General features: G+C 40.9%; 2 protein-coding genes across 9 annotated transcripts in view; one reads left to right on the top strand and one right to left on the bottom strand.

Annotated features, from left to right (window-relative positions):
• CIAO3 (cytosolic iron-sulfur assembly component 3) overlaps positions 1-10,028 on the top strand; it is a 29,241-nt gene extending 19,213 nt beyond the window's left edge. For all 4 annotated transcript variants that reach the window (XM_036738163.1, XM_036738164.1, XM_036738166.1 and 1 more), the window contains exons 9-11: positions 6,078-6,215; positions 8,110-8,267; positions 8,808-10,028. In XM_036738163.1, coding sequence (XP_036594058.1) covers positions 6,078-6,215; positions 8,110-8,267; positions 8,808-9,046 — 535 coding nt within the window. In that variant the 3' untranslated portion in view covers positions 9,047-10,028. The remainder of the gene's footprint in view (positions 1-6,077; positions 6,216-8,109; positions 8,268-8,807) is intronic.
• Positions 10,029-10,845: 817 nt separating this feature from the next.
• Positions 10,846-15,917, bottom strand: part of HAGHL (hydroxyacylglutathione hydrolase like) — a 29,614-nt gene continuing 24,542 nt past the window's right edge. For all 5 annotated transcript variants that reach the window (XM_036739056.1, XM_036739057.1, XM_036739058.1 and 2 more), the window contains one exon: positions 10,846-11,409. In XM_036739056.1, coding sequence (XP_036594951.1) covers positions 11,244-11,409 — 166 coding nt within the window. In that variant the 3' untranslated portion in view covers positions 10,846-11,243. The remainder of the gene's footprint in view (positions 11,410-15,917) is intronic.

The raw sequence follows: 15,917 nt of genomic DNA on the forward strand, positions 1-15,917 counted from the left end.
AAATATTTCAGGGAGTATTGGGTCATTTTATATTATTATTATATATATTATGTTATTATAATATTATTTTATATTAAATTTTTGCAAAAAAAGATGCCATAAAAATCACTGCAACCTGTGGGCCAGCATCTGTCATGTGAGGAGGCAGAGAAATTCTACAAAGAATCCAAGTTAATCTATTTGAACTCGATTACTAAATGTCACACAGCTAGTGGCAAAACTAGAACCCGATCCAGTTGATTTTTGGTGATTTCAATGCAAAGGTTGAGGATGGTGAAAAACATTGGAAAATATAGATCAGGATTAAAAACAAAAGGTCAGAGACTTGAAGACCACACAGAAGCTTCACACCTATGTCATGGATGCTTTCTTAGTGAATGGACTAAGAAGATATTAGATGTGATGAGCACCAAATTACATCACAAAAAATATGAAGCCAGTTATACCTTGATGTATAAGAAACAATTCAGTACTGATGTGGAGGTTATTCCTAAATCAACTGTCAGTGATTAGTCAGTTTAGTTATCATATTGGTCAGTCTGATCTAGTCAGACCACTGACATGTTAGAATAAAATTTTAAAATAGTAAGAGCTCTTGGACTGGAACAAGAGGTACAGAGGAGGTCCATGGTGGAAGTGAGACAATTTGGGGGGGGGAGCAGGGCAGGGCAATTGGGGTTAAGTGACTTGCCCAAGGTCACACAACTAGTACATGTATCAAGTGTCTGAGGCCACATTTGAACTCAGGTCCTCCTGACTCCAGGGCTGGTGCTCCACTCACTGTGCCACCTAGCTGCCCCCAAAGTGAGGCAATTTTGAGGATATTAGGGTTGATTCTCAAATTATGAAAAGAGGGAAAAAAACTCTTACTGAAAAAAATCTTACCCCTTATTGTTATGTTTTTTAAAGGGCAACCAAAAGATTATCAATGACTGTCAATCCATATGCCACTTTACATTCCCATGGCAATAAAATTTTTGTGAGAATAATCTACATATGCATTGAGGGCATACTTAATGATAGTTGTTGGGGGGGAATCAGCAAGCTTTCACAATATTTTCCAAGAAGCCACATTTATAGTCATAAAATTGAATGAAAGTTGAGAGAATACAAGATCTCACTGTATGTATTGTTGACTATGAAAGAAATTGATTAGGTAGAGCAAAACACTCCCTTGAAGGTTTTCCTCCAATAAGGTGTATTCCATTTGTGTCAAAATCATGTAAGATTCCCTGAAAGATGTAACAACAAAGATAACTTTGTTCAGCCCTTATGAATAGCAAGCAAAGCATAAAATAGAGTGATGTGCTTGCCAACTATATTTGATGCTGTCATTTAAGGATTCTAGTCTATAATCCAAATGAGAATTCCCTATAGATGGTGAGATCTACAGATAACATTGTGCATTTTCATTAAGCCCCATATATTACACAGCCTTTTAAATGAGATCCATGATATTCAAAAGCATTCCACCTAATCACACAGAAAAATACAAGTAGGTAAAGAATGTCTGTTGTCCAAACTTTGATTTGCAGATAAAGCTAATTCATCAATACATATGCCTTGAACAGATGTTGCAGATAGACTGCTTGGTCCAGAGTAGAATAGGAGGTAGAAAAAGGATTGTGTTGCTTTGCTTTTAAGAAATTAGTTGTTCTTTGCTCTTAATGACTCCAACTTGATCATGGCTTTCAGGTAGTCCAAAAATTTTTAAATTATCTCTCCTGGATCTGTTCTCCAGATCAGTGGTTTTTCCAATGAGATATTTCACATTGTCTTCCATTTTTTCATTCCTTTGGTTCTGTTTTATAATATCTTGATTTCTCATAAAGTCACTAGCTTCTGCTTGCTCCAATCTAATTTTTAAGCTAGTATTTTCTTCAGTGGTCTTTTGGACCTCCTTTTCCATTTGGCTAATTCTGCCTTTCAAGGCATTCTTCTCCTCATTGGGTTTTTGGAGCTCTTTTGCCATTTGAGTTAGTCTATTTTTTAAGGTGTTATTTTCTTCATTATTTTTTTTGGGTCTCCTTTAGCAAGTCATTGACTTGTTTTTCATGGTTTTCTCGCATCCTTCTCATTTCTCTTCCCAATTTTTCCTCTACTTCTCTAACTTGCTTTTCCAAATCCTCTTTGAGCTCTTCCATGGCCTGAGACCAATTCATGTTTTTCTTGGAGGCTTTTGATGTAGACTCTTTGACTTTGTTGACTTCTTCTGGCTGTATGTTTTGGTCTTCTTTGTCACCAAAGAAAGATTCCAAAGTTTGAGACTGAATCTGAGTCCATTTTCGCTGCCTGGCCATCTTCCCAGCCAACTTGCTTGACCCTTGAATTTTTCGTCAGGGTATTACTGCTTGTAGAGTAGTTTGTAGTAGTTTGTCCCAAGCTTGAGGGGATGTGCTGTTGTTTTCAGAGCTGTTTCTACACAGCAAGCTCTGCCACACCAGTGCTACTCCTCCCCCAAGAACCACCAACCTGGACCGGACTCAGCTCTAAGCTGGCTCTGCACTCCCGCTCAGATCAACCACTTAATTCCTCCCACCAGGTGGGCCTGGGGCTGGAAGCAACTACAGCTGTAGCTGTGTAGCTGCACCACCTCCGCTGCCCCCCGGGGCGGTGGCTGTAACACAAACTCCTTTCACTCTGTCCCAGCAGCTTTTCCCACTAACCTTCCCTGTTGTCTTTGGTGTTTGTGGGTTGAGAAGTCTGGTAACTGCCACAGCTCACTGATTCAGGGCACTAGGACCTGTTCCGCCTGGCTCCCAGTCTGGTTGGTCCAGAGGTGGCTCACGCTGGGCCCTGTTCCGCTCCACTCCCAGGTCCGTGGGATAGACCCTACCCCGTGACCATCCAGGCTGTCCTGGGCTGGAGCCCTGCTTTCCTCTGCTATTTCGTGGGTTCTGTAGTTCTAGAATTTGTTCAGAGCCATTTTTTATAGGTGTTTGGAGGGACCTGGGGGGGAGCTCATGCAAGTCCCTGCTTTCCAGCCGCCATCTTGGCTCTGCCCAGTGACTCCCAACTTGAAACAGGGGGCTCATCCTTTTGACATTAGTATTCTTCAGGTGATGCTGTATGGCTGTGAACTGTGAATGCAACACCTCCAAAGAATTAAAGTTGAGGGTCACCCAAAGGGCAATGGGGAGGCATATGGTGAACATATGTAGGATACAGTACATTTAAAATGAAGACTTGTTTGGGAGAAGTAGCATAAAAAATGTTATCAGAGAAAAAAAGATTGACCAGAAAGAGCAAGGGGTGAATAGCCTAGGTACTCCACTGGTATCCACACGATGTTAGGAAATCTAGAAAAAGGCTTCTACCAGGGTGAGTGGATCCAAGGATTACACTATAGGTTTAGGAGATCATATATGATCTCCTAAATAAGGGTGTCCACAGGATGAACTGGCATGAATGGACTGTAATCTACACCATGGCATTGAGCACCCACATGAGAACACAGAGCCACTGCAGTCATAGTTAATATTAAACTACAAATAACCCCCAAATCAATCAACCAACAAGCATTTCTAAAGCTCTAACTACAGTAAGTACCAGGAATATCAGTTGTATTTGACTTTGGAACCCAGGACATGCAGATGTTGACACACATCCTGTTTCAAGACAAGCTGTTGCCTAGCTCAGCCAAAGATCTGGACCAGAGGTGCCACAGTGAATAATGGAGTGTTGATGGAGTAGATTGATGGTATCACAACTTGTAACACAATTGTGACTTTAGCATTGGTCATCTCTTTTACTCTAAGGAGATGACAAGCTTTGTGGTGTAGGGATCCGAGAGCATCCACTTCCTGGCCCCGTATCTTTTGGCAGTGAACATATAAGGCCACTCAGGTAAAGCTCTCAGAGATACTGACCTGATTTCACCTTAAGACAGTGACCATTCTCCTTTTACTTTGGCCAAATACAAACAGCTCAATGACTGCTTTTACTTGGAATTATTTTCACACATGGAAAAAGAGAACAAGGCTCTTCAGTTTGGTTGGGGTATTGGGCTACTACTTTGGTTCTCTGATGAGGTTACTACTGGTAGCTCTCCTGGTGGAGACCAGCAGGACGTGATACTGAACACACTGAAGCATTTACTAATGAATCTCAGTTCCTGTAAACAAGAGCAAGGGAGTTAAAAATAGAAGCTTTGAAGCAGATTCCCAGGCAAAATGTTGCCCTTCATCGTTCTTCCTAAATGAATGTGTTAATCTGCAGAAGACCACAGCTTTTGCTTCTGGCACAGAAGCCTCAGCACTGACCAAGGAGAAGGGCAGCCTTGGTTTCTGCACAGCTATTCCATAGTGACAGCTTTCCAGTTAACCTCCTGTACAAATCCATTGTCATATTCCACATTGAATTCGTTGTTTCTGCTGTGTAGGCCTGAATACAGGCTAGTATACCTACAAACAAGTGAAATGAAATTATATCCATGTGGCTATGGAGCATCGTACTGGTTTGGCATGTCTTTAGAAAAAAATTGTTCTTAATATGCTCTAAAGTTTCTGTGGAACTGATTTAAGGACAAGGAATGTTATAAGTGACTTCAAGGCTTTACTCCTTCTTAAATATACTCTTGTGAGAGGCAGCATGGAATGAGTAACTAGTGGGGGAATAAAGCCAGAAGACTTGACTCTCAGCACTGACACTAGCTATGTGGCCCTGGGAAAATCACCGAGCCTGTCTGAGCCCTGTTTATTTCATCTGTCAAATGGAGATAATTCTTGCACAATCTATTTTAGGATAATACGAGGACAGTGCTTTGCAAACCTTAAAACACTCTACCAAAAGCAACTGCTGTCAAGTGATGAAGTCACACATAGGATGACCACTCAAAGCATTTTTTCAGTTTTGCAAATAAGCCTCAAAACTATCAGAACACAACCATTTTTCACCAGCTTGCATTCTCCTAAAGATGCTCATGGGATTAGTAAAGTCGATGAAGTCTGAATTAACTTCTCCTTGCCTGATACAGTGGGCCACTTTTAAAATATATATTTTACTGGTATCTTTTATTTTTATATCATCCTCATTTTTGAATATGCCCCTATCCAGCCAGCCATCCCTTGTGACAAAGAATAAAAAAGAGGGGGAAAAAAACAGTTTGGCAAATCTAACCAGCACCTCTGTTACGTCTAACAGTATATGCGATATTCTTCACCAATAATCCCCCACTTGTATAAAGAAGGGAAAGAGGTTCATTTTCTGAACTCTTTTATGGGGCCAACCTTAATAACTTCAATTTCACAAGCATGTAGAAATCCTAATGTCAGAGGTACCTTGGTTATTTTGTTTGGCACTGTCAGCACAGACTTGTTGGATCAAATTGTACTTTTTTATCTCATTCCACAGAAGAGTGGGAGAGAGTACATGGAAACCTATCCATGCAGGATTTGATATGGAAATGGGGCTGTTGATTTGGTACCCAAGCCCAGCAGTACCGTGTGCAGTGAGCCCTGCCCCATAGGCCTCAGTGGGCTGCTCAAGTTGAATGGCCTGAATGTAACATGATGAACCAAGGGAAAGCCTCACTTCATTTCTTGCACCAGTGCACATGTGCCTATCTCCCTGTGTAATGTGATAAAAGGGTAATGATCCGACTGAGCCATTCCCAGATCTGCAGTCTATTTGTTCACCCAGTTCATTAGACACAAAAAGGCTTTTGTGCTTCCAGTGTGTCCTATAATGAATTTCCCCAGAAACTTACTCTTGCCGTTTATGAATGTCCTTTATGCTACATGTTCACTGTTACTAGGGCAAAAATTCTATTGTCAGCAAATGAGTCTTGTGGTTAGGACTTTCTCTAAGCACTGCAACCTATCTGCCACATAGATTATGCAGGATCAGAAGCCCAGGGCCATAATTCTGCTGTCAGACCCCTAGGAGCTATTTATTTCCACTGATGCCGTCCTGGAAGGCATGGAGCAGCAGGTCAGCTGAGAAGAACCTTTTTCTTGTTACCAGTAGATGGATTCTCTGCCCAAATACAGATTCTTACCCATCCATGAGCACGTGGACTTGTGACTGTGCATGTCTCGTCGAGCTGGTCATGATCTCTTGTGTCCTCTCTCCCCCAGGTTTAGCTGTGTTTCTGCAGAGGAGCTCCTTGGCCACCAGGGAGGTGGTTCTGGTGGTTATTTAGAGCACATATTCCGATATGCTGCCCAAGAACTCTTTGGAATCCGAGTGGATGGAATCACCTACAAACCCCTGAAGTAAGGCTTTTCAGCCACTGCAGAAAAGAGGATGTGGATAACCGAATATGTTAATTAGCTGGCAACAATTAGTCAATAAACAAGCATTTATCAAGCACCTCCACTGTGCTAGGGGAAGGGAATACAAATGCAAATAGTACATGTCCTCAAAGAGCTGAAACTATAGAAGATATATACAGCTTATACACACCCAAGTGAATGCAAACTAAATATAAGGCAATTTAGTGGGGAGATGCAGGGAGAAACCAGGAAAGGCCTCATGGAGGAAGTGGCGTTTTAACTGAGCTTTGAAAGAAACTAGTAATTCCAAGAGCTAAAACTGAGGAGGAAATTCACTCCAGACATGGAAGACAGCCTCACAAAGAGGGAAGAGTGGGTGCTATGTGTGAGAAACAGTAAATTCTGAAGTCAATTTGACTGAACCAAAGAGTATGAAAATCATGCGTAATAAGGAAAATATAGGAAAAATAGGCTGGGACCAGGTTGTGAATGGTTTTACATAACTAATGGAGGATTTTGCATTTGATTCTAGAGGTAAGAGGAAACCACTGGAGTTGGTTGAATAATGGGGCTGAGGAGCCTGTCATAATCTGACTTGTGCTCTAGTCTGAGTAACTTTGGCAGCTAAATAGAGGATGGCTTGGAGAGGGGGAGAAAAGTCAGTAATTCAGGCGAGAGGTAATGAAGGCCTGAACTAGATGGTAACCATGAGAGTGAAGAGGTGGGGTGAAAGATGCTGTGCAGGTGGAACTGCCAAGGTTTGACAACTGATTGGATTTTTAGGATGGGCAAGAGTGAAGAATCAGAGATGACCCCAAGGTTGTGAACCTGGGTGACTGGAAGATTGATAGGGCTCTCAACAGATAGGGAAATTCAGAAGATGGATGGGTTTTGGAGAAAAGGTTTTGAGTTGTTTTGGACATTTTGAGTTACCTAGTTTGAGATGCCTAGAGGACATTCAGTTTGAAATGTCCAGCTGGAAGGTGGTGATACAGTACTGAAGTTAAGCTTTTGAGTTTTCTATATAGAGATAGGTAAACCTTTAGCAATTGATGAGGCCATCAAGAGAGAGTGTTAAAGAGAAAAGAGGACAGAACCTTGAAGGACACCTACAAGTAGGGAGACAGAGCCTGTCATGTGGTCAGATACTTGTCTGAACTTTCTGAACCAAAAGAGAGTGGTATCTCAAAAACCCAGAGAGGTCCCAGGAAGGGTGGTCAACGGTATTAAATGCTGCAGAAAAGAAGGATAAGGATTGAGAAGAGGCTATCAGTTAAGAGATCATTGGTAACTAGGGAGAGCAGTTCCGCTTCATTGCTGAGGTAAGAAGCCAAACTGAAAGGGACTGAGGCCTGAGTGAGAAGAAATGAAGTAGAGACAATCAATATAGGCCACTTTCCCCAGGAGTTTGGTGATAGTTTAAGAAGACCGCATCCTCCTCTGACTGTTCATTTAAATCAGCCTGTGTGGTGTGCCCCTCTCCTTTCCTTTTCTTCAGGGTTTACTTTGCAGTTTGTCACAGCTTGTTGCCAAGAGAGAAGATGAGGACTCTTGAGAATTACTGTTACCTTCTCCTTCAATACAAAGCGGGGTTAATCCCTCTACATCAACCAACTCTTCTTTGTTGCCATTCCTTCCTGGGTCCAATTTTCTGCTCAGTCTAATTCTAATCATTCCACATCTGCTAAGGGCATAGAGCGTAAATGTTACAGGATACAATCCCAGACCTTGGTAGTTTGTGTTCTATTTGAAAAGCCACAGGTTGCCAAATTTCCTTGTAAATCTGCCAAGTCCCTATTCCCCAATCTGCACAGAAGATGCAATGTTCTGTGTATAAACATAATTGGTCACAAGTTTTCTTACATTCTTACGTTTTTCTCCTTTTTCATCTCAGAAACAAAGATTTCCAAGAAGTGACGCTAGAAAAAGATGGTACAGTTCTACTTCACTTTGCATTGGCATATGGATTTAGAAATATTCAGAATTTAGTGCAGAAACTCAAGAGAGGAAAGTCTCCATATCACTATGTGGAAGTCATGGCCTGTCCATCAGGTAAGATTAAGTTTTACCTCTAACTGGCTAGCATAGCAACTGTACTGGCCCATCCAAGACCTAATGATTTCTTATATAAATGTATAAATTTGCAGAAATTAATTTTGGGTAAGGTGGGTATTCCGGAGGGAATAGTGGAATTTAGTTGGTAGGATTGTGCCTTTCACAATGACCAGTAGGGGGCAGTAGCAAAGTACTGCTGATCCTACTTCCCAGAGTGTTGAAATAAGCCAGTGGTGTTTATCCTCATCCTTCCAGAATCCCAGAACAGAACTGAGGCTTTTTCTTCATGTTTTGTTCTTTTGGGGGGGAAACACAGTGAGGGAGTAGAGTAATGGCTGTTTTAAATCAGTCCTTGATAATTCTGCTATTTTATTCCACCTTCTTTCTCCCCAAATCATCTTTATTTCACCCTGTAGCATCAAGCCCATACCTTTCTAGTTCTGAATACCTTTTCAGTTGTTATAATTGCTTCCTCTAGTGTCTTTAAAAGTTGAACACCTCACTCCAAATTCATGAGCTTTTCTTTTTTGCATTTAGGCTGTTTAAATGGTGGTGGTCAGATCAAAGCAGAAGCTATAGCCGCTAAGGACCTTCTCCAGCAAGTTGAAGAGCTATATGAGATGGTTAGGACTGTAGTGCCTGAGACAAGCCCGGAAATTAAGGAATTATATGAACAGTGGCTTAAAGGGGAGGACTCCAAAGAAGCTGGGAAAATACTGCATACACAGTATCGTGCTGTAGAGAAGATGAGCTCTGGATTTAACATTAAGTGGTAGAGAAGCAGTGTGTCCAGCATACAATTTCTGCTGAATGAGTAGTAATACTATAAAAATCAAAGTCTGCTGAAGTTGACAGTTCAGTCCCACCAGAAGAAATCCTAAGAAAGCCATCGTTCCAGCTGCTTGCTAAGAAAAACAAACTGCAAGACCACTCCTGGAAGGAGTATTAGACTATAGTGAGGCAAAGGAGCTATCAGATAAAAAATAGAAACCAGGTTAAAAGGTGGGTTTCTAGTTGGATGGGACAAGTCATTTTTACATTGCATTTTACGTACCCTGGAGTTTTAACTAAGGAGGTTAAAAACTCTAGACTCCCTCCCCCTCTACCACTCCACCCCACCCCAAAACCTATTCAATCTAGTCTTCACATAAGTGATTTTGTAAACACTTCCATGTATTATGTGACTTGAGTTTCTATTCCCAGGATCTAAGAGCCCAAGGATGGTTTTATTGATCTCTTTGGGTGTTTGTCTCTTATTTTTACGCAAGTGTTATGAGATTTTCCAATAATTCAATGGTGCTAGCATCATTTTTTAAAAAATAAATTACTAGCTGATTGACCCCAGATCTTAATGTAAAGCAAAATGTGAGTCTTAAGTCCCTAAAGATGTCTGTGCATTGGGGAAAATGAAAGTTCCAGATGCAAATGAGGTTGTCTTGACAAAAATCTAGCCCTAATTCCTTGGTATTATCAGTCATGTTATAGAACACTGAATTAAAGTCATTTTCTTAATCAAACGATATATTGGCATATTCAGGTTCTTAGGTTCAATGTGTCAAGCATCTAACCCACTCAGATGCCTTAAGAATTCATCTGTGTGCTGCTGTCTCAGGTAAAACATAGTATTTATTTTTTACAATGTGTTGGTGACTCCTATAGTCATTAGAATCTTTTTTCCTTATATGTAATTATGTTCTAAACTCTGCATATTGACTAATGAGCAATATTAAAAATCAGCCCCTGGCAGTTTTTTCCATTTCCTTGTTGTGAGCCTCGTGTTTCATTGTCAAGGTTCTGACTATAACGTGTGTTAGGTGAAGTCCTCTAAACTGTAGCTTCTAGCAGCAGATCAGGCAGAACCATGACTGAATTACTATACAGTTTTAGGCTTTTTTGTTTTTAGCTATGAGAAAGCCACTCAACACTTCTAAAAGATAAGTTCCTCCCTCTGACATTTTCTTCAGATTAAAAAAAGCTTTTTCTAAGCTCTATTTGAAAAAAAAAAACCCACCACTCCTAAAAATAGGTTCTGCACAGTAACACGAAAATGGTTGTGAGCTCTCACAGTGCTATTAAGCAGCTTTTTAAAATCAACTTGGCTTCCATATTCCATTTTCCAAAATGGGTTTTATTTCCTCAGATTTTCTTTACATATTATAGGCAATGCAGGTGCAGTAGTGATATGTAAGGAAACGTTATAGCCTATGATTAAAACTAGATTTTAATACCTTTTTAGAAAAAAAATATGGCTGCAGCTGAATGTGATAGTGCACACCTGTAGTCCCTGAGGCTGGGGCAACATTTGAGTTGAGAAGTTCTGAGTGGTAGGACTAAAGTCAATCAGGTACGCTAAGTCTGGAACCAGTAGGGTAAACTCCCAGAAGAAGTGGGCCACTGGGCTGCCAAAGGAGGGGCAAACCAGCTCAAGATGGAAAAAATAGTAGGTTAAAGCTTCCATACCCGCCTCAGTACTGGAACTGGACCCATGAGTGGCTGCTGCCCTTCCAAGAAAGAAAGAAGAAAGGGAAGGAGAGAGGGAGAAAGGAAGAAAAGAGAGAAATTAGCAATAGAATGATAAATTTAGGGCTAGAGGAAATTTCAGCGAACATTTAATTCAATCCCCTAATTTTACAGATGAAACTGAAGTAGAATGACTTGCCCAAAGTCAAATAGCCTGTAGGAGATGGACCCAGGCCTCAAAACCAGGTCTTCTGATTCCAGCTTCCTCTTTGAAATAATGCCAAATCAGATTAAAATCACAGATTAGCCAACTACAGGAAAAAACCATCTCCCAAGAAAATTGAAGATTCATCCCCAAAATCCTATCAGCAGTAGGCCAAAATAAGCCCAGGAGAAGCTCTCTGAAGCATTAATTTAAAACAAGCTAAAACAAGCTAGGAGTCCTTTGCAGGTGTAGTGTTGCCAAATGTCAGGTGAGGTGGGCCCAACTCGCAAGTACTGATTTTACTGGCTTTATTTCTTTTGCACTAAGGAGCCCAAGAGGCCCCACTCTAGTGCAAGGACAGCACGAGGATCCAGTGGTTCCGCAGGTTTTTTGAAGTTGTCATTTTCTGTATGTAGAACTTTCATGACCTCCACCGGATCCTTTTTCCCAGTGTATTTCTGGACAGATTCCTCTCTACAATTAAAAGGTAGTTTTAGTTCAGTAAGAACGTTAGAGATGCAAAATAATCCAATCGGGGTTCACAGAGATGGCAAACAAAACTGTGCATTCTGAAACACAGTCTATATTCCTAGCAGATGATTAACTAAAGCAGGATTACTCACAAAGGTCAGGGGGAGTGGCGGTGCGGAGAGGCAGGGAATTCACTAGTTTCTTCCATTGCCACTGTTGGAATCACAGATCATCCAACCACCAATCAGCAGCCAGACCCAATCTAACACCCGCCGTCTATCCAAGACTCACAGGTCTTATACTTAAGGTTTTTTTTTACCCTAATCTAATACATACCACTATTTAAACTTCATCTTATCAAATTAAGACCAATGTTCTAGTCTATGGGTCAGCACACTACAGCCACTCACCAAATCCAGCCCTGAGCTAAGGATGGTTTTAAGTTTTTAAATACAACAAAACTATTTACAGATGTAAAAACCATTCTTAGCTCTCTCATACAAAAACAGGTAGTAGGCCGCACAGGGCATACTGATTGCCGACCTCTGTTCTAGTTTGTCAAATGTTTTTGGAGCCTGGTTCTGTCATCTAATCTGTCAACTATCCACCTCAACTTTGTATCTTCTGCAAAACTCAAGCATGCTGCCAATGCCATTATCTAAGTCAGTGATAAAAATGTTAAACAGTACATTGTCAAAGACTGATACATCCCTGGGACACTCCACTAGACCCCTCCCTCTAAGTTGATATTGGAAAATTAATGGCTACTTTTTGGACCCAATCATTCAACCGGTTCTAAAATCACCTAAATGCACTGTCTTCCAACCAACATCCCTCTCTTATCCATAAGAATAGCATGCAATTTTATCAAGTATCTTGCTGAAATTCAAGCAGATTTACTAGTCTGGTAGATGAGGGTGTATGTAATGCCATTATCTCCCCTCATCTACAAGTCTAATCAAAGAAAATGGTGTTTGTGTGACATATCCTTGAAGTCATGCTGGTTTATTATCACGGCTTTCTTTTCTAACTGTTCACTCAATATCCCTTTTAAAAATATGTTCTAGAATTTTGCCAGGAATTGAAGTCAAACTCTCTTGCCTAATTTGTAGACTCTATTTTCTTCCTTATTTCAAAATCCATCCTGTGGCACCTCTCCCATTCACCACAGTCTTAAATGATCACTGGCAGTGGGACAGAAATTACATTCAACAGTTTTTTTTTACAGTACCCTGGTATTCATCTGGTCCTGGGAATTTGAACTCATCATAAGCAGCTAGGTGCTCTCTCACTATCTCCTTATCTTGAGTCTCAACTCTCTATGAGCCATTTTTGTTTTATCGTTTCCAAGCCAAGGATACTCCTCTTGGGGGAAAAAAAAAACAGAAGAAAATTAAAAGTTGTGTAGCTCCATGTTGTCTTCCATCATCACAGCTATCATCATCCCATCCACCCCAGCAGCAGCAGTCTTCCTGTTTTCTTCAATATAGCTTTAAAAAACTCACCCCATTTTGTTCTCATTAGCTTTCCTCACCAACCTCCACCCATTCTGAGCTTTAACATTACTAATACTATTCATCTTCTGTAGCTGTCTTAAACCCCTGTAGTTCAGTGAGTTTCCTAGGTATCCACAGTAGTCTCTTTGGACAACTGCACCCTCTGGTCCTCAGTAGAACTGCTTCCATTTCCATCTTCAGAATTTCGTTCTGGAGTCATCCCTCTTAGGCTGACTTACCCTGTACAATTTTAGGGCACAAAAACCTATCTATCCTTTCTCTGAAGCCTTTGAAATCTGAACTCCCAGGCTAGGGTACACATCACAGTCCTCCCCACTTGCCCTCCTAAAATGATCATTTCCCCACCTCCCAATAAGTTTGTCATTATTTCTATTCAGTAACCAATTGTTCCTTATTGGTGAGAATCGGGTCCAGAAAAGAAGTTTCTCTTGTTTCCTCCTACTTTTGAAGAATGGAATTATCATTAGGAAATATCAAGAAATTATTAATTGCTCTCCTTTTGGCAGATAATTCCAGCAGATGTCCAGTTAACTGAAGTGCCCTATCACTTCCCTGTCATGCATTTCCTGAACTCCTCATCTATTTCCTCTTTCTGTCCAAGTGGTCTACAGTACACTACACTACCCAATGACAACAGTGTTTATTTTTCTGTTGTTGTTCACCAATTCTTGTCCTGATTCTGATACCTAGACTTGCTCAGATGAACATATCTTCTTTAGGTGCATCACTACTCTGCTCCTCCTTTTAACTATCCTATTTCTTTTAAATAAGGAATAGCTTTCCAGAGCCATATTCTGATCATGAGCTCCATCCGACCAAATCCCAATGATACATACAAGGTCAAGTTTAATTCTTTACCTTGTTTGTTACCCATGTCTTATGCATTTGTATGTAAGTATCTGATATCATGAATGTTTATTTTATAGTGAAGTCCTAGGTAGTCTCCACTTCCACTTTTCCTTCACTGGAGTTCCTCTCTGTGGTCTCTAGCTTGGTGGATATACACATGCAGTTCACTTTTGATTAGATTTGCAATACTACAAACAAATACATTTTTACCAGATCTTTTCAGGTGCTCTCCATCCCTGGCCAAGAGAGTGTCATTACTGTATTTTAAGCTACAGTCTAGAAATCTAAATCCCTGCTCAGACATCTCATAACCAGCCTTTCACTTCCCAAATCTGCCTTTCCCTTCTGAAGCCCCTGCCTTTAGTCAGCAGCTTGAAAGAAAACACCTCCAAGCCCTCAAGTTTTCAGTTTCTTAACTAAGATTTCATAATCCTTAGCAATGCTTTCTAGATTCCTTCTGGCAATATCATTTTTGCCATGTCATTCAGAAGAAGTAGGTAGTAATCAGGTTTAACAAGTCTTGGGAGGTTCTTGGTCACATCCTAAAACACATGCCCCAGAAAGACAGAAGACATCTCTATTATTATCATCAGGAAAACAACTGTGTAGGCCTCATCAGCACCTCTTCTTCCTCTGGCCTTTACTGGATTGTCTTTCACCCGATAGTACCTATGAAAACACATCATGATTCCTTGAAATACAAGCAGCTGCTTCCTCCCCAGAGGGTCCAACTTTCTCCCTAACAGCAATACAGGAAGACTAAACTAGCTCCAAAACCAATCATTCCTGCCTTAGGAATTGCTAGGCCTGTAAAAACTCAACTCAGTCTGTACTTCTCAGTGCCTCTTCCCCTCCTTCCTAATCTCTTCTCCTTGCAATAAAGTAGTAGAGCATTCCTCTAAAGTCAGATGCTGATAAAAATACAAGGAAAACTGTTGGGACAGTGGGCACAAGGGCCTGAATTGGAGGAATATGGATATGGAGTAGTTCATAGAAAAAAAAAAAGAACTTGGTGGGGTGGGGTGGGGTGGGGTGATACAAGCTCAGTGTACCTTGGCACAGCGACCAACAGAACAAGTGTGAACTTTAACTTCGCTTAAAAAAAAAGCCTACTGTCCTGTCATCTACCTGGCCATGCTCGGTAAGGACTATGTCCATTTTTGAACAACCATATCTTAGCAAGGAAATGGACAAAGAAACGATGGAAACCTTGGGATGAAATGACCACGCTAGTAATAACAAAAGCTAGCATTTATATAATGCCATACAGGTTTACAAAGATCCTTAAAATATTGTCTCACATCATCTTCACAACAACCCTGCAAGGGGGGCACTAGGACCCCCATTTTACAGATAAGGAAACAGGCAGACAGAGGTGAAGTGTCTTGCTCAGAGTCATACAGCTAGTAAGAATCGGAGGTTGGATGTGAACTCGAGTTTTCCTGACACCAGGTCCAGTGCTCTATACAGTGTACCACCTAGCTACCCAAGGAAAGCATCTAACATGCACCCTAGATTTTGGGAGTGCAGGTATCAAAGGGTCCAGGAAATGGCAGGATGCCACAACTAAAATGCTGCAAAGGAATACAGTCCAGGAGGAAGTGGAAGCTCCTGAGAATGAAATTTTGCAGAAAAAGAAACCATTTCAATGACAAAGAAAAGGGGGAGTTATCTAAAAGGAATGATGTGAATACACTGAGCACTTGCCAATCAGCTTATAATTTTAAAAAAACATGTCAAAACCATGAAAGCCAAGTCAAGCAAAGATGGACACAGAAGAGAGCACAGACCTATAAGAACAGCTTCAGGAGTGCTAAAGCCTGAACATACAGAAGTTAAAGGAAGGTGCAGAATACAAAGGACAACAGAATAAAGTGTTGGGGGAGGGGAGGAACCCTGGATTGGAAAAAGAGGAAGCTCAAAGAAGGGATGGGCCTGTTGTTACTTGTGGTGGAATGGACAATGGTAACTGATGACAGAGATATTCAAACACTTTATTTTGCTCCTGTTCTGACTGAGTGAATGAGAATGATTTCTTCTTCCAAGGAGAATAATCAACGGGCTAGAAAACAAAATAAAAATGGCTAATAGGGAACGGATATCCAAGTAATGTAACATTAACTGCTCTTAATGGGTTCAAGTCAC

The sequence above is a fragment of the Trichosurus vulpecula genome, chromosome 9 (assembly GCF_011100635.1).
Source record: "Trichosurus vulpecula isolate mTriVul1 chromosome 9, mTriVul1.pri, whole genome shotgun sequence".
Lineage (NCBI taxonomy): Eukaryota > Metazoa > Chordata > Mammalia > Diprotodontia > Phalangeridae > Trichosurus > Trichosurus vulpecula.